Source organism: Oryctolagus cuniculus, chromosome 5 (genome assembly GCF_051225735.1).
Source record: "Oryctolagus cuniculus isolate XC-2025 breed Fujian yellow rabbit chromosome 5, ASM5122573v1, whole genome shotgun sequence".
Lineage (NCBI taxonomy): Eukaryota > Metazoa > Chordata > Mammalia > Lagomorpha > Leporidae > Oryctolagus > Oryctolagus cuniculus.
The window spans coordinates 16361716-16388584 of NC_142871.1; the positions used below are offsets into that span (position 1 = coordinate 16361716).

At 42.1% G+C, this 26869-nt stretch overlaps 1 protein-coding gene across 1 annotated transcript in view; it reads right to left on the reverse strand.

Moving 5' to 3' along the window:
* Positions 1-26869, reverse strand: part of CCDC170 (coiled-coil domain containing 170) — a 157039-nt gene that overhangs the window by 26758 nt on the left and 103412 nt on the right. Inside the window, exons 7-9 of the mRNA XM_070073404.2 lie at positions 22114-22314; positions 16629-16802; positions 12648-12890 (exon numbers count right to left, since the gene is read on the reverse strand). Coding sequence (XP_069929505.2) covers positions 12648-12890; positions 16629-16802; positions 22114-22314 — 618 coding nt within the window. The remainder of the gene's footprint in view (positions 1-12647; positions 12891-16628; positions 16803-22113; positions 22315-26869) is intronic.

Here is a 26869-nt window from a genome sequence, read left to right on the forward strand (position 1 = left end):
TCCCATAAGAGAGGCAAGGAGCCAACTACCTCCCAAGCTGTGCATCAGCAGGAAGCTGAGTTTGCAAGCAGAGTTGTGACTTTAACCCAGGCACTCCAGTATGGGATGCAGGCAATCCACGCGGCAGCTTAATCACTGTCCCAAACGCCTGTCCCTAATTCTTTTATTAAATTTAAAGATTTTCATAAATATTTATTCTCCACTGGAAGGCATATTAACACCTCATTTAAATGTTTAGGGGCCTGAGTAATTCCTGAGTCAGCCAAACCCAGTTTCTCCTCTTCCTTCCCTAGATCTTCTCTGTAAGAGTAGAGATCTTCTTATGTAAAATAAAACAACAGAGTAAACACTCAAGCCAACTTTATTTACAATCCTGAGTTTCTTCCCTTTTTTTTTTTTCCCAAGCATCCAAGAAGAGTTGAGAATACGCCAGCATCGCTGAGTTTGGCGTATTCTCAAAGCCCTCATCCTCTCCCTCCCCTGCCACCATCTACTACTCTACCTGCTTGAGTCATAGGTCTCCCAGAGCCAAGTGCAGTGGACCATGCTTCAGTCTTTGTCCTCCTGCTGCACCTGGGGGTGTGGATCGTGGGCTCTAAAGACCTCTGCCCTCTGTCTCTGTTTCTTTTCAGTCTCTTCTCTAACAATTTCAGCCTCCTGCTTAAAAATCCTTCCATGGCTCCCCAGGACCTGGAGGATGCATTCAAGCATAGCAGGACACACAAGGCCCAGGTGACAGGGGCTCTTCCCACTGCCCAGATCCTTCTGTCACTCCCAGAAATGACCAAGGTGTCATCAACTAACCAGAACTCGATCCACCTGTCTTCATACATTTAACTGTCACTCGTTTTCATTCTCCACTCCAGTATGAGGTGATTTTGTAACAAATACCATGACAGCACTGGGAAGTAATCTGTGTTTGAGAAGGCTTGGCAAAAGTTGTATCAGAAATATACAAGAGGGGGCCAGCAGTGTAGTGCACAAGGTTAAGCTTCTGCTTGAAACACAAGCATCCAGTATCGGGCGTCAGTTTGTGTCCCAGCTGCTCGATTTCTGATCCAGCTTCCTGCTAATGAGCCTGGGAAGGCAGCAGAGTATGGCCCAAGTGCTTGGACCCCTGCCATGCACATGGGAGACCCAGATGGAGTTCCTGGCTTTGGCTTGGCTGTTGTGGAGTGAACCAATGGATAGAAAATGTTCTCTCTCTCTCCATCTCTTTCTCTATCACTCTGCCTTTCAAATTAATTAATTATTTTTTAAAAGATACGGGAGAGAGAAGAACAAGATAGCAGAATAGGGAATGGTGTACTGCACTAAGCTAGGAATAAGTAGGAAGAAAAAATCGTAGGAAGTACATTCTCAGGGAAGGGTTAGAAAACAGCAGTGGAAATTCCACAGAAGGAAGAGGAATGCCGTGGATCTGTGCTCAAGGTGCGAGTGTGCAGCAGACACTACACACAACTCCAGCAGCCGAGAGCCAGAGAAAGCACCAGCTTTGGAGACTGCGGTGAGATCAGACTGCAGCAACCTGGGCAGCCAGAGAGAGTATGTGGCATTAGTCCAGCCTGGAACCCTAAGGAGGAGGAGAGGGTACATGCTAACCCAGTAAAAAGGGGGGGGGGGGCACGTTTCTCTTACCCCATCCCTTCCCCCCTCAGCAGTGCCCTGCAACCTGCCGAGAGAGGGCGTCCGCCATGTTTGGCATAAGCTGCAGCTGTAGAAGCCCTTGTGTGTGCACAGCAAGTGGCCGAGACAAGGTGCCATCTTCTCAGCAGTACTGGTGGCAGCAGCTCCAAAGCAACCAGCAGGGAGAAGGCAGCATCTGGCCAGGGGCTAGTGGAGATTCCAGCAGAGGGAACAATCTGCGTTGCCCACTGACTTTGAGTCTGGCTGGGAATTTGACAGGGCCTGGGCATGCACAGAGGACTATGAGTTGCCTCCAGCCACCAACATAAGACGGGCCCCAGGTTAGCAGACCACCCACTGGTAGGTAGCTCTAGAAACATCTGTCTCGCTGTGGGACGGGCAGACTGGATCCTCTGTGCCCCGTACTACGGCAGCCTTGTATGCTGGCTGTGAGGACTCTGACTGCACAAGAGGGCACAGAGTGTAGCTGGGTCTCTGGGCAATCACTGTGCGTGGCTCCACACACTCCAAGTTCCCAGACTGCCTGGGGTGGGTCATTGTAGCAAATTCCATGCTCACAGTAAGGGCTACACTGATCCTTAGTGCAGTACATATGCCAGCATAGATGAGTATGGCACCCACTGAGGGCTAACCCCAGACACTGATCACCTTGGAAGAGAGGAGGTGAGGCTGTGATCATACCAACAGAGGTGCCATACACCCTCTTCTGTTAACAACAGGAGATCTAAAATACCCAACTTGTATGTCACCCTGGATACTCTCCCCACCTTGGAGCACTGGCCAGAGCTCCCTGGTCACACCCAGCACACACCTATGAGTATTCACTAAAACTGCAGAAGTCCACTAAGCCACAGAGGTATAGTTTAAAGATAAAAGCTATCAGAGGGGAAAAAAAAAGTAGGTCAACAAATGCCTAAAAATCCACACAGAAATTCAAGAAACAAGAATAAAGAATATAACAACACTTCAATATTAGAATGGGAAGACCAAGAGATTGCTGAAATGTTTCAGAATTCAAAAGATTAATAATAGGATTATTCAGATGCAATGAAAAGCAAATCTGTGAATTAAAGAAATCCATACATGACATGCATGAAAATTTTTCTCTTGAAATTGAGATTTCAAAGACAAATCAAAAAGAAATATTACAAATGAAGAATTCAATAGATCAAATTAAAAATGCAGTGAAAAGTCTTAACATTAGACTTGGTGAGGCAGAGGAAAAAATATATATGCTAGAAGACAAATATTTCAGACAAAAAAAGAAGAAATTAGAAAAATTAAAAATAGTGTTGGAGACTTATGTGATACTATCAAATGCCCAACATATGGATCTTAGAAGATCCTGAATGAGTGGAAAAACAGAATGTATTAGAAGGCCTATTTAGTGAAATAATTACAGAAAACTTCCCCAATGTGGAGAAAGAAAGGGACATCCAAGTATAAGAAGCACATAGAGCTCCCAACAGAAATGACCAGAAAAGATCTTCACCAGACACATTATAGTCAAACTTTCAATAGTAAAACATAAAGAAATATTCTAAAAATGTGCATGAGAGAAATGCCAGATGACTTTCAGAGGATCTCCAATAAGACTTACAGCTGAATTCTCATCAGAAACTACAGGTTATGAGAGAATGGAGAGACATAGTCCAAGTCTTAAGAAAAATAAACTGTCAGGGTTGGCATGGTGGTATTGTGGGTAAAGCCACCACCTGCAGTGCCAGCATCCCTTAGGTGCACCAGTTTGAGTGCTCCTCCAATTTCAATCCAGGTCTGTGCTATGGCCTGGGAAAGCAGCAAAGGATGGCCCAAGTCGTTGGGCCCCTGCACCAACATGGAAGACCTGGAAGAAGCTCCTGGTTCCTAGCTTCAGATTTTCCCAGCTAAAGCCATTGCAAACATTTGGAGAGTGAATCAGTGGATGGAAGAATCTCTCCCTCTCTGTGTGTCTCTGTCTCTGTCTCTCTCTCTCTCTCTCTCTGTCTCTCTCTCTCTGCCTCTTGGTAACCCTGCCTTTCAAATAAATAAACAAATCTTTGGGGCCGGCACTGTGGTATAGCAGGTAAAACCGCCACCTACAGTGCCAGCATCCCATATGGGCGCTGGTTTGTGTCCCAGCTGCTCCTCTTCCGATTCAGCTCCCTGCTATGGCCTGAGAAAGCAGCAGAAGATGACCCAAGTCCTTAGGCCCCTGAATCCAAGTGGAAGACTGGGAAGAAGCTCCTGGCTCCTGGCTTCAGATAGGCACAGCTCTGGTTGTTGCAGCCAATTGGGGAGTGAACCAGCAGATGGAAGACTTCTCTCTCTGTCTCTCTGCTTCTCCTTCTCCCTCTGTGTAACTCTTTCAAATAAAATAAATAAACCTTAAAAAATAAATAAATCTTTAAAAGAAAAAGCAATCAACCCAGAACATTGTACCCTGCAAAGCTCTCATTTATGAATGAAGGCGAAATAAATACCTTCCATAACAAACAGAAATTGAAAGAATTTGTCACCATTCACCCAGCCTTACAAAACATACTTAAGGATGTGCTACACACAAAAACACATAAAGATAGACATCATTATGAAAGAATGTGAAGGCAGAAAATCTCTCAGCAAAGTACAAAGGAAATCCAAAGTTAACAATAGGAATATTTATGGAAAAATGGTAGGGCCAATTCATTATTTATCAATAGTCACCTTGAATGTAAATGGCCTAAACTCTCTAGTCAAAACTGGCCAAATGGATTAAAAAACAATACCCATCTAGTGGCTGCCTACAAGAAACACACCTCACCAACAAAGACACATGAAGACTGAAAGTGAAAGGATGGAAAAAGTCCATGCTAATGCAAAGCAAAAAAGGACAAGTGTAGCCATCCTAACATCAGACAAAATAGACTTTAACATAAAAACTTTTAAAAGGCACTATGTAATGATTAAGGGGAGGTTAATTAAACAAGAATATGTGACTATAAGAAATTAATATGCTCCCAATTACAGGACACTTGGCTATTTAAAAGAAATGTTAATGGATCTAAAGGGAGACATAGACTCCAATATAATAGTAATGGGGAACCTCAACACCACACTTTCATCAATGGACATATCAACTAGACAGAAAACCAACAAAAAAAAAACACATACCTAATAGACACTGTAGACCAAATGGACCTAACTGATATCTACATAACTTTTCATCCCACAGTTGCAGAATAAACATTCTTCTCATTGGCACATGGAACTTTCTCTCTAGGATAGACCATATACTACGTCATAAAGCAAGTCTCAGCAAATTCAAAAAAAATGAAATCATACTATCATCTTCTCCTGCAACAATGAAATGAAGCTGGAAATCAACAAACAAGCCAGGAATCTCTAGAACATAGGCAAACACATGAAGACTGAACAACATGCTCCTGAATGAACAGTGAGTCATAGAAGAAATCTGAAGAGAAATCAAAAAATTGCTGGAAATGGATGAATAAGACAATATGACATATCAAAACTTATGTGATACAGCAAAAACAGTGTTAAGAGGAAAGTTTATAGCAATTAGCACCTACATCAAGAAATTGGAAAGGCACCAAATAAACGAGCTATCAATGCATCTCAAGGACCTAGAAAAACAAAAACAAAACAAACCTAAAATTAGCAGGAGGAAAGAAATAATTAAAATTAATATAGTCCCTGGAAGTATTAGCCAGAACTATTAGCCAGCAAGAAAAAGAAATCAGGGGTTGGCACTGTGGTGTAGTGGTAGAGCCTGCAGTGCTGGCATCCCATTTGGGTACCGGATTGAGTTCTGTCTGCTCCACTTCCAATCTGGCTGCTACAGCCTGGAAAAGCAGTAGAAGATGGTCCAAGAACTTGGGTTTCTGCAACCAAGAGGGAGACCCAGAAGAAGCTCCAGGCTCCTGGCTTCGGAATGACCCAGCTCTAGCTGTTGCAGACATTTGGGGAATGAATCCACAGATGAAAGATGATCTCTCTCTCTGCCTCTGCCTCTCTGTTACTCTGCTTTTCAAATAAACAAATAAATCTTTTTTAAAAAATTCAAAGGGATACAAATTGGGCAGGAGGAAATCAAACTATCCCTATTTGTAGATGACATGATTCTATATATACAGGATCAAAAAGACTCTACTGAGGGACTTTTGGAACTCACAAAGGAGTTTGGTAAAGTGGCAGGATATACAATTAACACACAAAAATCAATAGCCTTTGTATATACAGACAACACCATGGCTGAGAAAGAACATCTAAGATCAATCCCATTCACAACTGCTACAAAAATTAAACACCTTGGAATACATTTAACCAAGGATTTCAAATATCTCTATGATGAAAATTACAAAAACAATTTAAAAAGAAATAGAAAAAGACACAAAAAAATGGAAAAATCCTCCATGCTCATGGATTGGAAGTACTGGTGTCATCAAAATGCCCATAATACAAAAATCAATTTGCAAATTTAATACAATCCCTATCAAAATACCAATGACATTCTTCTCAGATCTAGAAAAAAAATGATGCTAAAATTCATCTGGACCTGGAATAGCTAAAGCAATCACATATAATAAAAAACAAAACATATAATAAAAAACAAAGACAGAAGCATCACAATATCAGATTTCAAGACATACTACAGGGCAGTTATAATCAAAACAGCCTGGTACTGGCACAAAAACTGATGGATAGACCAATGGAACGAACAGAAACTCCAGAAACCAACCCAAGCATTTATAACCAATTTATCTTCGACAAAGGATCTAAAATCCCTGGAGCTAGGCCAGTCTCTTCAACAAATGGTGCTGGGAAAACTGTATCTCCACTTGCAGAAGTACAAAACAAGACTCCTACTTTACACCTTACACAAAAATCCACTCAAAATGGATCAAAGACCTAAATCTATAATCCGATACCACCAAATTACTAGAGTACATTGGGGAAACTCTGAAAGATATTGGCGTAGGCAAAGACTTCTTAGAAAAGACCCTGAAAGTACAGGCAATCAAAGCCAAAACTGACAAATGGAATTACATCAATCTGAGAAGCTCCTGTATTGTAAAAGAAGCACTCAGCTAAATGCATAGGCAACCGACAGAATGGGAGAAAATATTTGCGGACTATGAAACTGATAAAGGGTTAACATCCAGAATCTATAAACAGCTCAAGAAATTCAACAACAACAAAATAATTTAGTTAAGAGATGGGCAAAGAACTTGAATGGGCATTTTTCAAGAGAGGAAATGCAAATGGCCAACAGACACTTGAAAAATGCTCAGGATCATTAGAAATCAGGGAAATGCAAATCAAAACCACAATGAAGTTTTACCTCACCCCAGTAATAATGGCTCTCACTCAGAAAACAAAAAATGCTGGTGAGAATGTGGGATAAAAGTACCCTAATCCACTGTTGCTGGGAATGTAAACTGTGGAAGACAGCATGGAGATACCTAGAAATCTGAATATAGACCTGTCATATAATCCATCCATCCCAGTCCTAGGAATTTACTCTAAGCAAAAGAAACAAGCATATGAAAGAGTTATCTGTACCCCCATGTTCATTGCAGCTCAATTCATAATAGCTACAATATGGAATCAACCCAGATGGCCATCAACGGATGACTGGATAAAGAAATTATAGTGTTGTACCCTATGGAGTACTATTCAGCTGAAAAAATGAAATCCTGTATTTTGCAACAAAATGGATGCAACTAGAAACCATTATACTTAGTGAAATAAGCAAGTCTCAAAAAGTCAGATATCATGTTTTCCCTGATTTGGGGTAACTAATAGAGTACTTAAAATATAATGTATTGGGGGCCGGCACCGCGGCTCGCTAGGCTAATCCTCTGCCTGCGGCACTGGTACCCTAGGTTCTAGTCCCGGTTGCTCCTCTTCCAGTCCAGCTCTCTGCTGTGGCCCGGGAGTGCAGTGGAGGATGGCCCAAGTACTTGGGCCCTGCACCCACATGGGAGACCAGGAGGAAGCACCTGGCTCCTGGCTTTGAATCGGCGCAGCGCGCTGGCCATAGCAGCCATTTTGGGGGTGAACCAACGGAAGGAAGACCTTTCTCTCTGTCTCTCTTTCTCTCTCAATGTCTAACTCTGCCTGTCAAAAAAATATGTACATATATAATGCATTTGAACGAAATGGACATTTTGAGATTTGATGATTGTTTACAGCCTTTGTCTCTTCTGTTGAAGAACAGTGCTATTTCCTTCATACTATTTGTTGAACTCTTTATTTAGTGTAGGTTTAACCTTACGAGTGTAAAGCAAACAAAATAGATCTTTGTAAAAATTAAGAGTGAGGGAGCTGGCACCGAGGCTTGCTTGGTTAATCCTCTGCCTGTGGCGCTGGCATCCCATATGGGTGTTGGGTTCTAGTCCCGATTGCTCCTCTTCCAGTCCAGCTCTCTGCTGTGACCCGGGAAGGCAGTGGAGGATGGCCCAAGTGCTTGGGCCCTGCACCTGCATGGGAGACCAGGAGGAAGTACCTGGCTCCTGGCTTCGGATCAGTGCCAGCACACTGGCAGTAGCGGCCATTTGGGTGGTGAACCAGTGAAGGAAGACCTTTCTCTCTGTCTCTCTCTCTCATTGTCTAACTCTTCCTGTGAAATAAAAATAAGTAAATAAATAATAATAAAAAATTAAGAGAATGGGAAAGGGAGGAGGAAGAAGTGTGGGTGGGAGGGAAGGTAGGATGGGAAGTATCGCTATTTTCTTAAATGTCTGTGTATGAAATACATGAAACTTGTATACCTTAAATAAAATTTTAAAAATATAAGAAAAAAAGAAATACTATTAATAAAAAGATACAGGAGAGGATTTCATTTTTTCCTTCTATGTCCATGAAAGCCAAGCCAGTATAGCTCCTGACTGGCCCTATCCTGTCTCCACACAACCCCTCTGTAGGAGTAAGAGGGATTCTTCAAGTATTAGATCAGGCCTGTGACTTCACTTTACTCTGGAGCCCAGCATTTTGCTTCATTTTCAAAGCTCTACATCACACATTGGAGATATCCTTTCTTGTTCCACGACATTCCCCAACTACTAGCTCTTGCCACTGGTTTCCTTTTTTGGTTTCTTTAAAAGTATGCAGAGGCCCTTTATTCTTTCTAACTAGCAATGCTGCCATAGCCCCAAGTTCCAGGAAGGCAGAGGAGGACAAGGGTCTGCAGGCTGGAGAAGAACACAGCACACCCTACAGTCAGAAGCAATGTCAGGCAGGGTCCTGGCCAGATTAGCCACGAGATATACGGCCGGGTTCTTTGGAAACCAACTCCCCACTGCCCTCACTCCAAATTGTTAGGGTAGTTGGTACTTATAACTTTCTTGGTTCAAAATTTGTTTTCTAGAAAAATCAAATAAATTATGAAATTCCTATCAAACAACATAACACACCCATACTTTAATCAGAGTTATCTTCTCTTTTCCTTAATAAGGTTCTAGAGTTTTCTCCATAAAAAGAATAAAATAAAGTAAAATTTTGCTGTTCTTCATATATTGTTCAATCTTTTGGGGACTCTTCTCTCTCTTGCTTCTTCCTGAGATAGTGTCTGGGTGAAGAAAAAGCTTTGTGGTGTCAGGAGAGGTGACTCTGGCCCACAGGCTGTCCTCAAATCACTTCTGCATCTACTGCTTGGGGAAACTTGTAAGGGTTCCCTCATCAGCGCCAAGGCCCCTGTCTCTGACCTTTGCTCATTCAAGGCTTGGCTGTGACTGCCATTGGATCACAGCATAGGAGATCACCCCACAGCCTCTGACTGAGGAAGGTGGAGAGGGGGTCACTGTCCCTCCTCTGAAGGCACCACCCCCATCTGGCCCATAATCAGCTGCCCAGCACATATCTTCAATATCATCCTCATCCCCCACCAGCATGAATGGGGCTCAAGCTCTAGGGAATCAGGTGAAATCTAGGCCCCCTGCCTTCGTACCTCTAGCCAGGGTGGGAACAGCTGACACTGACTTCAGGGCTTCTACCTCCACCCTACTACACCCCCTAGAGGTTGGTCTCGAGGCAAGAGGGGGCGTTAGAGAAACACTGCTGAAATCTTCCCCCACTCAAGGCACCCCATCAGGCGCTTTCCCTTGCTTATCCCTCCCCCTGTATGCACATATGTTGTGTGTTCCCCCAGGACCAAGTTTGCACTCTCGTTCTCTAGGGAAATTTGCCTCCACATCTTGGCCTAGTCCTGATGACAGAAGGGCTTGTGTGGGAGGAAGGGAGCTAATTAGTCAAAAGGGAAAATGCAGTGGGAAATGTTTTCTACAATATTGTATTCTGTCCACATGTTCAGCGGCTGGCTTAATTCCAGAGTCTCTTTCTTAACTGGTTTCCAAATTCAGAAACATTCCAAGAAGACAGTTTAAGAGTACTGGTCTGTGTGGAGCCAGGATTTTATTTTTTTGTCTGATGTATCTGTGCTGTGCACATCTGCTGGTGATGACGTGTACATATGGAGTCACACATTATTGCTAGTGGTGCATGTATGACATTTAAATATTTTGATAAAATTCTTGTCATTTTAATTTCTTTCTTCTCTGTATTTCTTCTCTGTATTCATCAGAACACAAATTTATATGGCATAAATCCTCGTATAACCTCTAATCCCACAGTCACCTATTAGGGTACTTTCAAAAGTCTGTAGGAAATGGAATTAAAAGATAATATTGGAGCAGGTATTGTGGTACAGCAAATTAGGTCCCTGCTTAAGACACCTGCATCCCATGCCAAAGTCCCTGGGATTAGAGTTCTACCTCTGCTTCCAATCCAACTTCCTGTTAATTCACTCTCTGGGAGACAGCAGATGATGTACTTGGATCCCTGCCACCCATGTGGGAGAGATAGGCAGGTAGACAGATCAATAGATAGATCGATAGATCAATAGATCGATGATAGATAGATCATTCTTTTTCTGCCTTTCAAATCAAACAGTAAATAAAAGCTTTCAAAAATATAATATGGGGTAGGCATTTGGCATGGTGGTTAAGTCATGGCTTGGGCATCTACCTCCCATATCAGCGGGTTTAGTTCAAATCTTGGCTCCATTTATTATTCCAACTTCCTGCTAATGCACACCCTGGGAGGTAGCAAGTGATGGGTCAAGTACTTGGGTCCCTGACACTCACATGGGAGACCCAGACTGAGTTCCCAGCTCCTGGTTTAGTAAAGCCTAGGCAAGCGCAGCTATTGAAGGCCTTTTAGGAGCAAAGCAGCATATAAAAGATATCTCTCTCTCTCTCTCTCTCTCTCGATCTCTGCCTTTCAGATAAAATGAAAATAAATACAAGAGCTTTTTTTTAAAGGCAGTGTACATTTTTCATGAACTCTTTGAAGACTCCTGGTATACTATTTTCAAAAACATCTATGTATTAATTTTTACTAATTTAAAAAGCAGAGTGACAAAGACAGAGATCTTCTGTTCGCTGATTCACTTCCCAAATGTTCACTACAGCCAGGGCTAAGCCAGGCTGAAGTCAGGGGCCAGGCACTCCATCCAGGTCTCCCACATGGATGGCAAGGAACTCAAGTACTTGGGACATCATCTTCTGTCTTCCTGACACATTAGCAGAAACTGGATCTGAGGCAGAGGCAGGACTTGATCCCAGGCACTCCAGTATAACAGGCATCCCAAGTAGTGGCTTGATCCACTGCGCCACAATGTGTGCCCCTCCTGGTACATTTTCAAGACATATTTTTCTTTTCTGTACTTAACACTAACATTTTTTATTTATTAATCACTTTTGTGCATTGACATATTCCACAAGAATTTTATACACACTGAATGTAATCATGTACATGTAATAATTGTACATAGTATTTATGGGGTGTGATATTATGGAGTGGGATATTTCAATACAAGTAAACAGCATGCACTGAACAAATCAGGTAATTAACATTTCTATCTTCCTCCCTTTTATGTTTAGAGACTTCCAGCCCCTCTCTTGTAGCACTTCCTAAAACACATGATTAGAGTCACTCCTCCATAACCTTTTATTTGTCTATTATTTCAATACAATTCAAGTTATTTTTAAATTTTAATTGACATGTAACACTTGCACATTTTAAGAGGTATAGTGCAATATTCTAACACATGCATACAGTGTGGCTCAAAACAACCAAAGTGCTAATTGCCTGTTTTTATCAAATGACTGACTTTTCACACAGCAGCAGTGGCTTCATTAAACATATTGAAGAGATCCTAAATGGATAAAATATGCTGATTTTTATACTTTCTGCATTTTTCTACACCTCTAGAAAATCAGAAAATGCTTATTTTCTTTATTTTTTCTATATTTTCTTTCTGAACCCATTACAAAGCCACCACTCATTTGCATATATTTTTAAAATTTTTAAAGATTTATTTATTTTGAAAGTATTAGAGAGAGAGAGAGAATCAATCGATCAATCTTCCATCCACTGGTTCACTCCCCAAATAGCTGCAAAGCTGCAATGCCCAGATCTGGGCCAGATGAAAGCCAGAAGCCAGGAGCCTCCTCTAGGTCTCCCATGTGGGTGGCAGGGGCCCAAGAACCTGGGCCACCTTCTACTGTTTTTCCCAGGCCATTGGCAGGGAGCTGGATCAGAAGTGGAGCAGCCAGGACATCTGGGATGCCAGCATTGCAAGTGGCAGCTTTATCCACTATGGGACGCACCAGCTCTTAAATTCTTTTTAAATTTATTTATTAAAGAGACAGAGACAGTAAGAGAGAGAATGCCTATATCCTAATTCCACAACACACAGGGAGCAGAGAATTTTATCCAGGAGTCCCATGTAGGTGTCAGGAACTCAATCACTTGAGCTATCACTGCTGCCTCCCTAGGTTTGCGTCAGTAGGAAGCAGGAGCAGGAGCCAGGAATCCAATAGCAGGTCTTCAGATGTGGGACATGTATATAGAATGCAGGCATCTTAACCAAAAGGCCAAATGCCCACCCCCTCATTTGCATATATCTTGACTGTAACTAGAGAAAAAGTAATAAGGAATAGAAGCTGTGCACTTGCCTTAAGCTCATTGGTATCAGCCAGCTTGGCTTTGAGCTCCGTGTTAGAGTCTCGACACATGCTCAGATCCTTCTGCAGCCTCTCCACTTTCTTCTCCAGCTTCCTGATGGTGAGATGGGCCTCGTCCCTCTCCACCAGCAAGGCCGTGCGCACCTGCTTCTCCTCCTCCAGCTGGGCTATTTTCTGCCGGAGAAGGTTCATGTGTAGTTCTTTACTCTCCAGTCTTTCTTTCTGAGTCTTTAGCTGGTTTGATACAAATAGGGTTTTGGTTTTTTTTCAGTAATTGAACATCAGTAAACATAAATGAATTATGTCGATTTTTATCTATGCTTCAATAGGACTAATTTGTAAACCCTCAAAAAAGGTCACTGGGTTCCTTTTTTGATTGCATATTTTATTAATATTTTTTCCAAGAATTAATTTTGCAGTTGCAAAGTAAGGGACAAAAGAACCACAGAAGATGTGCAAAGGAGTTGGCATTCAACGTGTGATTCTCTGTAACATTATGTGCATAATAAAATACGAAATTACTTTTAAGGCTACTAAAATGGGCTTCTCAGAGCAGAATATAATGACAGAGACAAAATGCTCTCCAACTCTCAATGACTATGATATCTGCACTGGTGTTTTCTGAAACAAGATAGGGTGCAAGTTAGTACTGGCTAATTTCAATCCCTTAGAACTGAGCTGAGTGGCACCCAACATGAAAGTTACTATGTTTCTCAAGTAGGATATACCAAAGAAATCTTTAAGAAAGTTTTGTTTATATGTTTAAAATCTTGGAAATAAAACAGATTTCAAGGAGGTTTTAGTTCACTGGTTCCCTTGTTATATGTCTGCCCTGTAAGATTCACAAACCAAGCAAAAAACAAAGTCCTCAAAAATCACTTACCATTGACAATCAAGTGAGGGAAAGCAGAATGACTTTCAGAAAACAGCCATGGATTCTACGAGGGAAGAAGTCCTCCTGGGTCCCCCATGCCACAGTGAGTAAATGTATATTAAATACAGAAACCCCTGCCACCCCCAAGGGAGACTGGAATGGAGTTCCCTCCTCCCTGCATACTGTAGAAATGTTGGGAAGCTGGGATGGACATACGGCACAGAGGCACCCACATCCCACATTCCACCTCAGAGGACCTGGTTCAGCTCCTCTGAGCTAATCCAGATTCCTGCTAATGCCTGCCCCGAGAAGTAGCAGGTGATGGCTCAAATACTTAAGTCCCTGCAAGCCACATGGGAGACGTTAACTGAGTTCTAGCCTCCTGGCTTGCATTTGAGGAATGAAGCAACAGAAGATTCTCTCTCTCAGAGAGAGAGAGAGAGAGAGAGAGAGAGAGAGAGAGTCTATCCATCAAATAAAATGAAAATAAATAAAATAATTTCTAAAATACCAAAGAAATATTGGGAAACAGAATCATGTAGAATCATTGAAAGTGTGAGCTGAAGATCATCACATTTTCCCTAAGTATCTACTCTGTATCTGTCACATATTAGAAGGTGGAAGGGGCTAACTGAAATGCTGCTTTGAGTATCTTGACTCATGGCAAGAGCTGTATTCAAGTCCAGATCAATTTGAGCCTCTTTTAGTATTTTTCTAACCAACCTCCCTTTCCTGTTCATGTCAAACTCCACTCATTTGTAAACTTATACGGGTAATTTTAATAACTATATAATTATTTTTAAAAACATTTTATTTATTTATTTGCAAGGTAGAATTACAAAGAGGCAGAAGCAGAGAGAGAAAGATCTTCCATCCGCTGGTTCACTCCCCAAATGGCCACAACAGCCAAAGCTGGGCTGATCCGAAGCCAGAATCCAGGAGCTTCTTTTGGGTCTCTCATGCAGGTACAGGGGCCCAAGAGCTCGGGCCACCTTCCACTGCTTTCACAGGCCATAACAGAGAGCTGGATTAGAAGTGGAGAAGGGGCTGACACTGTGGAGTAGTGGATAAAGCTGCCCCCTGCAGTGCCAGCCTCCCATTCATGCCCTGGCTATTCTTCTTCTATTCCAGCTCTCTTCTATGACCTTGGGAAGCAGTGAAAGATGGCCTAAGTGCTTGGGCCCCTGCACCCACGTGTGAGACCCAGAGGAAGCTCCTGGGCCCTGGTTTCAGATTGGCCCAGCTCTGGCCATTGAGGCCATTTGGGGAGTGAACCAGCAGATGGAAGACCTCTCTCTCTCTCTTTCTCTCCCCCGCCCATAACTGCCTTTCAACTTTCAAATAAATTAATAAACCTTAAAAAAAAAAAGAGTGGGGCAGCTGGGATGCAAACTGGCACCCATGTGGGATGCTGGCACTGTAGGTGGCAGCTTTACCTACTATGTCACAGGACCAGCCCCAATAATTATATAATTCTTAAGAAGGAATTGGGACCAGCACTGTGGCGTAGTGGGTAAAGCTGCCAGCTGCAGTGCCAGCATCCCATATGGGTGCCGGTTCAAGACCCGCTGCTCCACTTCTGATCCAGCTCTCTGCTATGGTAGAAAGCAGTAGAAGATGGCCCAAGTGCTTGGGCCCCTGCACCCACGTGGGAAGAAGCTCCTGGCTCCTGGCTTCAGATCGGCGCAGCTACGGCCATTGCAGCCAACTGGGGAGTGAACCAACATATGGAAGATATCTCTCTCTCTCTCTCTCTCTCTCTCTCTCTCTCTGCCTCTCCTTCTCTCTGTGTAACTCTGACTTTCAAATAAATAAATAAACCTTTAAAAAAAGAAAAAAAGGAAGCTCTCTCTTTAAAAAAAAAAGCAATCATATTGGATATTGAGAAAGAAAATCAATTATCTGAGGTAACTCTGGAAAGAATTGTATCTTACTTTAAAATTTCTGACAAAGAGAGTTATCTGCTTGCTTCTATAAATCATTTCAAAATATATAGTAAATGGAGAAGAGGCCAGATGTGACTTGAGCCAGGAGTTCAACAATGTTGTTTATTATAAGTTAATAATACCTTGAGATTGGCATCATTCTCAACTTAAATATAAGGAAACAGAGACAGAAAAGTAGAGAATTTGTCCAAGGTCACACAGCTTGGTGGAGTGACACTGGGAACCCAGATGTGATTCACAATGCAGCCTCTATATTAGAATTATGCCACAGAATTTTCTCCTAAAAATTTATTATAAGAGTACATCTGTGTTTTCCTATTTCTTTCCTCCATACCAATAATTACACAACTAATAATTATACTTTATCCCTTTCACCCATTCACTCATTTACTTAATCTAAACTATTTCTAGCTTTTCCTCTGAGTAAATGAAGAGGGATCCATCTTCCATTTTCTAGGTCAGTAGAGTTCATAAATGCAAGCATTGCTGCACATTCCTCTGGTTCTCCTCTTTCCCAAAGGAGTAGAAACTGAATTTCTGAAGCTACACAAATGGCTACCCAGAGTTAAGAATACATTGTCAAGCCTGCCTTACGGTGACATTTGACCTTCAGAACATTCAGGCTAAGGGTATAAACCAAAGTTCACATAGCAAATTATGGGCACCTTCTTCAAAAGACAGCTTTGCATGTTCTTTTGCATTCTCTTATTCCTCCCTTTCTTCTCCAACATTATGGCCAGAACCAGATATAATGGTTCTAGACATGATTTTGAACCAAGACAATAAGGACCATCCTATGGATGGGATATTAGTTAGTTGAAATGAGCTTGACTCCTTAAAAAAAAAAGTATACAGCAAGGCTAAGCTGCCTGTTTCCAGAAATGCATTTGAGAAAAGAAAAAAAAATCACTTTTATTTGTTTAAGCCACTGTTACTGGAGTCCCAGTTACTCATTTTTGAAGCAAAACCTTGGGTGACAGACATACTTACCAACTCTTTGGACTTGGAAGCAAGACTCAAATCCTAAATATACATCTTTCTATGTCTCTTAGCCACACTGGTAAATATGGTGGGTGCATGTAACTTGTTTTTCAGTGTTTGGCCTTTCATAAATCCCCTCTCTCAACTCTAGCCAACTTGCAACATCCCTACCTTTCTCTGTAAATTGTGGGCAATTGTCTTGTTCTCGATGACTGCGTTGCTCTCAAGTCGGACCAGCTGCTCTGTGCGAGCTAAAACCACATCCAGACGCATATCAAAGCCAAGTTCAGCAGCCATCTGGTCCAGTTTCATTTTCTCTGAAAGCTCGTCCAGAAATTTAAGATACTAAACCCAGGAACAAAAACAAATTAGGTACAAAAGTAACATAAATGAACAATCTCAAGAATCCTTTTCTTGCCCCCAAGCTGACAGACAGTTCTCTTCAAACACAGCACAGAACCCAGATCATGACCTCAGTACTTGGCTATGAATTCCTGAACCAACCTGCCAATTCCTGCCCTGCTGCTTATCCAAATACTCTTTGGACTCTTCTGGTCAATGTTCTTGATGTTCAACTTAATATTATGCACTGTTCTCAACCCAGTCATATGACAAATCTGGCTATGCTCCCAATTACATCCTCTTCTCTCGACTTTGGCCACCCGATACAGCAACCATGTCCCTCTACCCTGGATAATCCAGTCCCTGGAATCCGCCCATCCATGCACCTTCCATAGAATTTAGGAATTTTCCAACCTCACTGGACCCTCAAAGGCAGAAACTGACAACTGAACTCTTGTCAGGCTCTACAGATGGTCCCACAGTCAAAGCTCTTCATACAAGCACAATTTTAACAACATTTTGAGTTTTCTTGAAATTATAATACTTTGAAAATAGCTTTCAAAATGTTAATGCATCAGAGTTAAATGAACAACATCCTCAAATGGAGCTAGATGAGGGAAATTAAGATCCATATTTTAACAGAGTAAAATTACTAAACTAGTTAAGGTCTTCCTCCATTTGATTTCTACAGCTTATCTGGCCATGCCCAGACACATAATACTGCTTACCAAGTGCGTCCTGGATGAGTAAATCAATCAGTGGCTTTCTATATTGTAATTTCATGATTTGGGTTCTATCTTTGCTATTTTCTTCTCATTGGAGTCACTTTTCATCCATCTGGCATTTTCAGTCAACTAAATGTTTAAATATTATAATTTCCTACTGACTGAAGCACACTAGCTTAAAGCCCAGAATTATCTATGTTTTAATCACCAGGATGAAAGTATTTGTGTCTACTTTCCATTTTGCTAAATAGCACACATATAAATGCAATTTAATCTCTTCTTTATGGGTCATACTTGTTACACATATATCCTATTGCATTCTTCTGTAATATCATAGGTTGCTTTTTGTCTCATCAGGTTGTCACTACTTAAGGTTGTATCACCTCTCTCTCTCTCTCTTTCTGGAACTGTTCATTTCCAATCTGCATGTATGAAAGTGACCTAACTGCTCTTGCTTGTATTTTACATAAAATAGACTTGTATTTCTATATGAGATCCACCTTCTTAACAGGTAGGGGTCTACTTAGGGGAAAAAGGATTAAGATGGGACCATGCCACGACTGCACAGAGGAAGCACCTATTTCAAGGATTTTAGCTATACCACACAGAAGATTCAGACTGCTGGAAACTTCTAACTCCATAAAAGTGAAGGATGACTACATGTTTTGTTCATGTGAATCACAGTTTAGCAGGAATGGGGAACTGTGCATTCCTTATCTTGTGCAAGCCTAAATCACCTGCATTTAGCATTTAAACTCAGTACAACTTGGCTTTTCAGTTTTCCATAGTACCACCCTTACAACAATATGCATTTCATATGCAGTTATCAGTAGAAAAGTCACAATGGGCAAAATTATGTTATATAAGGTGCTTCCATAAACCAGAGTTACTTTGGCATAATTCAAGTGAAAATTAATAATTCAGTTACATGGAGAGAATGGAAGAGGTACAAATTCATCTGAAATTCTTGCCTTTGATACATTTCTCCCATAATTCAAATAATATATACTGACACTTATTCTAGACCCTGGAGAAACATAGAATAATATGTTTCCCCTAGCCTCAAGCAACTTAGAACATATCAGAGAAAAAAAACTTAAAAGCAATCCAGGATTAGGCATTTGACCTAGAAGTTAACATGCCAATCCAGATGTCCACATCCCAGTAAGAGTGCTGAGTCTGAGTCCCAGTTCCAGCTCCTGAATCTAGTTTCTTGCCAATGCGACCCTGGAGAGCAGCAGGTAAAGGATCAAGTAGTTGGATCCCTGCCACCCACATAGAAGACCGGGATTAAGTTCCCAGCTTCCAGCTTTGGTCTCCCAGGCATTTAGAGGGTGAATTAGCAGATGGGCGCTCTCTGTCTTTCCACCTTTTAAATGAGTACAGAAAAGAAATACTGAGGACGGTTTGGGCAAGTAGAGACAATTACCACCATCACTGAAACAGGAGGGTGTGAATCTGAGAAACCATTTCTGTCTTGAAAATATGTAAAGTGCTCATGGGCCATCTAGGGCCAGCTGTCCAGCCAGCAGTTAGATTACCTCCAATTTACTATATTGTACTCAGGTACAATCTTTCTCTTCAAAATCAAAATTTTGATTTCAACCACATACCTTTCATATATCAAATAGGAAAAAAGTCTTACTGTCCCAAACTTCCCAAATCTTCCCATATCTTCATTCACAAGACTTCTCTTTCATCCAAATCACTATTATCTTCTTTTTTTAAGGTGTACAATGCTATACTTACTTTATTTTCTTAAAGATTTTTATTTATTTTATTTGAAACTTGGAGTTACAGAGAGAGAGAGAGAGAGAGAGATCTTCCATCCACTGGTTCACTTCCCAAATGGCCGCAATGGTCAGGGCTGGGCCAGGCTGAAACCAGGAGCCAGGAGCTTCTTCTAAGTCTCCCACAGGGGTGGCAGAGGCCAAACATGTGAGCCATCTTCCAACGCTTTTCCCAGGCACATCAGCAGGGAGCTGGCTTGCAAGTGGAGCAACCAGGACACAGGTGCCCTTATGGGATGCTGGCATCACAGACTGCGGCTTTACCTGCTACGCCACAATGCCAGTCCCCACTATTATCTTATGATCTGGATTTTTCTAATAACCCACTGACAGAGCCCCTACCTCTGACCTCTAGGCCATCTGAACCAGCCTTCCTTGAAAGGAATCTCTTTTACTGAGAAACCTCAAATGGTTTCCCATTTCCTGTAGGATTAAGCCTGAGAAGTTTCCCTGTCCTGTCTCCACCATTCCCACCTGCCTCCACGCCATCTCACACCTCTGGCCTCCACCGGGCCTGCTGCTCCATTCTCTGGCATCTCATTGGCTGGCTAGGCCATCTTCATACCCCTCCCTTGCTTCATTCCTCCTGTTCTTTCTACCTCAAATTCTTCTGCCTGACAAATTCCTGCCCCGTCAAATCTCACCTCTTCTGTGAAGGCTCATTTTCTCTCACACAAGGAATGCAGAAGCAGCCATCACTCCTCTCTTGGAGCTCCTGTCACATTTGCTACCCGTCTCTGCTATGGCACTAACAGTACTGCCCAGAACCTGATCTGCCCATCTCACCACAAGACAGTGATTTCCAAACACCTTTTGTGCATATTTTCATATCCAACCCTCAATGGAACATGAAGGTTTTTTAAATACAGAAGAAGGAAAGTGAAGCATAGAATATTTTAGCCTGAGAGTGTCTTTCACACCAAATTCTGCGTCTTTGCTCTAGATCCCATCTGCCCCTCTTTCCCATCCCACCCTCCCTCTTGCAGCCCACACACTTCTTCCCCATCCTGCCCAATCTTCTTTGGTCCTGTTTCTCGGCTGCTCCTTCATGCCTCTCTTCTCTTCAGTCTCCAGACTTTGCACCAGTGCACTTGTAAGTCTCCCTCCCCTGTCTAGGTACCCTCAGTTCAAAGCACATTGGCTTCCATGACCCACCACTCCATCGGCATTTCCTCTCTGAGGTCATTGATAATTGCTGCATTACTCAAAATCTCACTGTAGACCCCTTCTTTCCCCATTCCACTCTCCTCTCCCTGTGTGCTACTGACACCCATTTCTCAGTCTCTCCACTCTGCAATTTCAGCTCCACAGTGGCATTATCTTCCTAAATACTGAGACACTCATAATCATTTATTACAAGTTCACTGCTACAAAATAAAGAACACTGAATCTTATAACCAAGCCTGTCCAGTCTTCTCTCTTGCCAGACCAACAAAATCAACATGTTCTGACCAAATGGGATTCACCACTCTGCCTTCTCTGAAGACAGACTCTTGTATCCACAAGATTTCATTTCCAAATCCTTTCCCCTACAGTGTCTCTCTTTTCTCTACATAATCCTAGTCTTTAAAGATAAACTCAATTATCTTTCCCCTGTAAAATCTTCCCTTTATCCACAAGCTCCTATAACACTTTTATTAATCCAATACATTCATTATAACACTTACAGCTTTAAAATACAGCAAATTATCTGAATGCCTGCCTCCCCTATTGACTTATGAGTCTTTTAAAGATGAGGAACTATGTATTATTCATATTTTAGTCCCTCCAAAGCTTCAGGGCCTCACATATATTAGTGTTACTATGCCTGTTGACTTTAATTAAATTATTTTAATATTTATTAATTTATTTGAAATGCAGTTACAGAAAGGCATGAAGAGAGAGAGAGAGAGAGAATCTTCCATCCACTGGTTCACTCTGCAAATGGCAACAGTGGCCAGACCTGAGCTGATCTGAAACCGAGTCAGGAGCTTCTTCTGGGTCTCTCACATGGGTTCGGGGTTCAGTCTTCCATCCACTTGTTCACTTCCCATATGGCCACAAGACCCAGAGCTGAGCCAATCTGAAGCCGGGGCCAGGAGCTTCTTCTGGATTTCCCATGCAGGTACAGGGGCCCAAGGACTTGGGCCATCTTCTAATGCTCTTCCAGGCCATAGCAGAGAGCTGTATCACAAGTGGAGCAGCCGGGACTCAAACACCCATATGGGATGCCAGCACTGCAAGTGGTGACCCTACCCACTACACCACAACATCAGCCCCAATTCAATTAATTTTAATCAAGGAAGCTACAAACAATGGGAAGAGATCCAGTGATTCTTAGAATTTGTTCACTGGGGCCGGCATTGTGTCATTGTGGGTAAAGCCACCACTTACAGTACCAGCATTCCATATGGGCACTGGTTTACATCCCAGCTGCTCCACTTTCAATCCAGCTCCCTGCTAATGTGCCTGGGAAAGCAGGAGAGGATGGCCCAAGTCCTTTGGCCCCTCACCCATGTGGAGACCCAGATGACGCTCTTGGCTTTGTCCTAGCCTAGCCTTGGCCATTGTGCCATTTAGGTAGTGAACCAGCAGATGAAAGATATCTCCCTCCCTCCCTCCCTCTCTCTCCCCCTCCCTCTTCCCCTCTCTGTAACTCTGCCTTTCAAATAAACACATCTTTAAAAAAAAAAAAGAAAAGAATTTGTTCATGGCGCAGGATTTAACCAGTCTGATATCTGTAAAACTCAGGATACATTCATGGAAAGCTTTGTATCACAACAGATGTTTCCACCCAGGAGCATGCCCTCAGGGTATTACTTTTTGTTTCTCAAAATTCAAGCTGTCCCGCAGAACATCTCCAGAAACCAGCTCTCCCTCCAGGTGTGTCAGCCGGGCCTGCAGAGTCTCCAACTGGTTTTCTGCTTTCCGGGCCCTCTGGAGAGCTTTCTGGTGAGACCCAGACTCGCTGCCCAACTGTCCAACAAGCTCAGATATTTGAGCTTCAAGCTGGGAGACCATCTGGAGACAAAGAAACAGAACAAAGGAGAGTTTCATTTTTTTTTAACTTATTTGTAACAAGTGTTCAAGTCTAGCAGTGTCTGGTATAGGTAGCACAACTATAAACCTTTGATAAAATTAAATTTATTCCAGATCTTTGATAAAAGTTAAACTTAAGATGAGTCACTGACAGCTGTCATTGCCTGTTTGAAATACATTTAAATGCATTATCGAATAAAGTATTTGGATGGGCATTTTTAATTTTTATATTATTCCTTCAACAGGGTACTCAACAAATGTTTATGAACAGCACTGATTTATCTCCAAAACGACCATTAATTTGGGAGTTTCCAAGCTTAGTTGGAAAAAAGAGGCAAGACAAAAAGTACTCTCAAAATCTACATGAGGCACTCCCCAGAGAAACTCTTCCACCCCATATAGGTGATTGAAGACATTTCAGTGTGATGGGGCCAACGCTGTGTCGTAGCGGGTAAAGCTGCCACCTGCAGCGCTGGCATCCATATGGGCACCAGTTCGAGTCCCGGCTGCTGCACTTCCAATCCAGCTCTCTGATATGGCCTGAGAAAGCAGTAGAAGATGGCCCAAGTCCTTGGGCCCCTGTACCCAAGTGGGAGACCCAGAAGAAGTTTCTGGCTCCTGGCTCAGATCGGCACAGTTCCAGCTGTTACAGCCAACTGAGGAGTGAACCAACAGATGGAAGTCCTCTCTCTCTGCCTCTCCTTCTCTATGTTACTCTTCTGCAAATATTAGCTGATAGAATAAAAAAGGGAGAGAACGATCCAACATGGGAAGTGAGATACACAGCAGACCCATAGAATGGCAAATGTCCTAACAGCACTCTGGCCTCATAATCAGCCCTTAAGGCATGCGGATCCGGCTGAAATGCCCATGAGAGTATTTCAGGCATGGAAAGCCAAGACACTCTGGTGGGGGGGGGGGGACCTAAATGAAAGATCTCCACGAGTGAGATCCCAGTGGAAAGAATGGGTCATCAAAGAAGGAGGTACCTTTCTCTGAAGGGAGGAGAGAACTTCTACTTTGACCATGGCCTTGTCTAAATATGATCAGAGTCGGTGAACTCAGGGGGCTTCCATAGCCTTGGCAGCTCATGACAAGAGCCTGAGACAGAAATTGAAACAGTAATAAAGGCCCTCCCGACAAAGAAAAGCCCAGGACCAGATGGATTCACTGCTGAATTCTACCACACATTTAAAGAAGAACTGACTCCAATTCTTCTCAAACTATTCAGAACAATTGAAAGAGAGGGAATCCTCCCAAATTCTTTCTATGAAACCAGCATCACCTTAATTCCTAAGCCGGAAAAAGATGCAGCATTGAAAGAGAATTACAGACCAATATCCCTGATGAACATAGATGCAAAAATCCTCAATAAAATTCTCGCCAATAGAATGCAACAACACATCAGAAAGATCATCCACCCAGACCAAGTGGGATTTATCCCTGGTATGCAGGGATGGTTTAATGTGCACAAAACAATCAATGTGATACACCACATTAACAGACTGCAGAAGAAAAACCATATGATTATCTCAATAGACGCCGAGAAAGCATTTGATAAAATACAACACCCGTTCATGATGAAAACTCTAAGCAAACTGGGTTTGGAAGGAACATTCCTCAATACAATCAAAGCAATCTATGAAAAACCCACAGCCAACATCCTATTGAATGGGGAAAAGTTGGAAGCATTTCCACTGAGATCTGGTACCAGACAGGGATGCCCACTCTCACCACTGCTATTCAATATAGTTCTGGAGGTTCTAGCCAGAGCTATTAGGCAAGAAAAAGAAATTAAAGGGATACAAATTGGGAAGGAAGAACTCAAACTATCCCTCTTTGCAGATGATATGATTCTTTATTTAGGGGACCCAAAGAACTCTACTAAGAGACTATTGGAACTCATAGAAGAGTTTGGCAAAGTAGCAGGGTATAAAATCAATGCACAAAAATCAACAGCCTTTGTATACACAGACAATGCCATGGCTGAGGAAGAACTTCTAAGATCAATCCCATTCACAATAGCTACAAAAACAATCAAATACCTTGGAATAAACTTAACCAAGGACGTTAAAGATCTCTATGATGAAAATTACAAAACCTTAAAGGAAGAAATAGAAGAGGATACCAAGAAATGGAAAAATCTTCCATGCTCATGGATTGGAAGAATCAATATCATCAAAATGTCCATTCTCCCAAGAGCAATTTATAGATTCAATGCAATACCAATCAAGATACCGAAGACCTTCTTCTCAGATCTGGAAAAAATGGTGCTGAAATTTATATGGAGGCACAAGAGACCTCGAATAGCTAAAGCAATCTTGTACAACAAAAACAAAGCCGGAGGCATCACAATACCAGATGTCAGGACATACTACAGGGCAGTTGTAATCAAAACAGCATGGTACTGGTACAGAAACAGATGGATAGACCAATGGAACAGAACTGAAACACCAGAAATCAACGCAAACATCTACAGCCAACTTATATTTGATCAAGGATCTAAAACCAATTCCTGGAGCAAGGACAGTCTATTCAATAAATGGTGCTGGGAAAACTGGATTTCCACGTGCAGAAGCATGAAGCAAGACCCCTACCTTACACCTTACACAAAAATCCACTCAACATGGATTAAAGACCTAAATCTAAGACCTGACACCATCAAGTTACTAGAGAACATTGGAAAAACCCTGCAAGATATTGGCACAGGCAAAGAATTTCTGGAAAAGACCCGGGAGGCACAGGCAGTCAAAGCCAAAATCAACTATTGGGATTGCATCAAATTGAGAAGTTTCTGTACTGCAAAAGAAACAGTCAGGAGAGTGAAGAGACAACCGACAGAATGGGAAAAATTATTTGCAAACTATGCAACAGATAAAGGGTTAATAACCAGAATCTACAAAGAGATCAAGAAACTCCACAAAAACAAAACCAACAACCCACTTAAGAGATGGGCCAAGGACCTCAATAGACATTTTTCAAAAGAGGACATCCAAATGGCCAACAGGCACATGAAAAAATGTTCAAGGTCACTAGCAATCAGGAAAATGCAAATCAAAACCACAATGAGGTTTCACCTCACCCCTGTTAGAATGGCTCACATACAGAAATCTACCAACAACAGATGCTGGCGAGGATGTGGGGAAAAAGGGACACTAACCCACTGTTGGTGGGAATGCAAACTGGTCAAGCCACTATGGAAGTCAGTCTGGAGATTCCTCAGAAACCTGAAGATAACCATACTGTTCGACCCAGCCATCCCACTCCTTGGGATTTACCCAAAGGAATTTAAATTGGCAAACAAAAAAGCGGTCTGCACCCTAATGTTTATTGCAGCACAATTCACAATAGCCAAGACCTGGAACCAACCTAAATGCCCATCAACGGTAGACTGGATAAAGAAATTATGGGATATGTACTCTTTAGAATACTATACCGCAGTAAGAAACAACGAAATCCAGTCATTTGCAACAAAATGGAGGAATCTGGAACACATCATGCTGAGTGAAATAAGCCAGTCCCAAAGGGACAAATACCATATGTTCTCCCTGATTGGTGACAACTGACTGAACACCAAAAAGGAAACCTGTTGAAGTGAAATCGACACTATGGGAAACGGTGACTTGATCAGCATAGCCCTGACTGTTAATGAACAACTTAATACATTATCCCTCTTAGTAGTTTTTTTTTGTCTGTTCTACTTAATATGACTGGTTTAATTCTGTAATTAATACACAGTTATTCTTAAGTGTTAAAAATTAACTGAAATGTGATCCCTGTTAAACATAAGAGTGGGAATAAGAGAGGGAAGAGATGTACAATTTGGGACATGCTCAAGCTGACTTGCCCCAAATGGTAGAGTTAGAAACATACCAGGGGACTCCAATTCAATCCCATCAAGGTGGCATGTACCAATGCCATCTCACTAGTCCAAGTGATCAATTTCAGTTCACAATTGATCATAATGAAAGGACTAAGAGTCAAAGGAAGCACATAAACAAGTCTAGTACCTGCTAATACTAACCGATAGAATAAATAAAGGGGAGAGTGATCCAACATGGGAAGCGAGATACTCAGCAGACTCATAGAATGGCGGATGTCCTAAACAGCACTCTGGCCTCAGAATCAGCCCTAAAGGCATTCCGATCTGGCTGAAAAGCCCATGAGAGTATTTCAGGCATGGAAAGCCAAGACATTCTGGCCAAAAAAAAAAAAAAAAAACCCTAAATGAAAGATCTCTGTGAGTGAGATCCCAGTGGAAAGAACAGGTCTTCAAAGAAGGAGGTACCTTTCTCTGAAGGGAGGAGAGAACCTCCACTTTGACTATGACCTTGTCTAAACAAGATAAGAGTCGGTGAACTCAAGGGGCTTCCATAGCCTTGGAAACTCATGACTGGTGCATAGGGAGATTACTGATGCCATAAACAGGAGTGTCAATTTGTAAAGTCAACAACAGGAGTCACTGTGCACTTACTCCTCATGTAGGATCTCTGTTCTTAATGTGCTGTACATTGAGACTTAATGCTATAACGAGTAC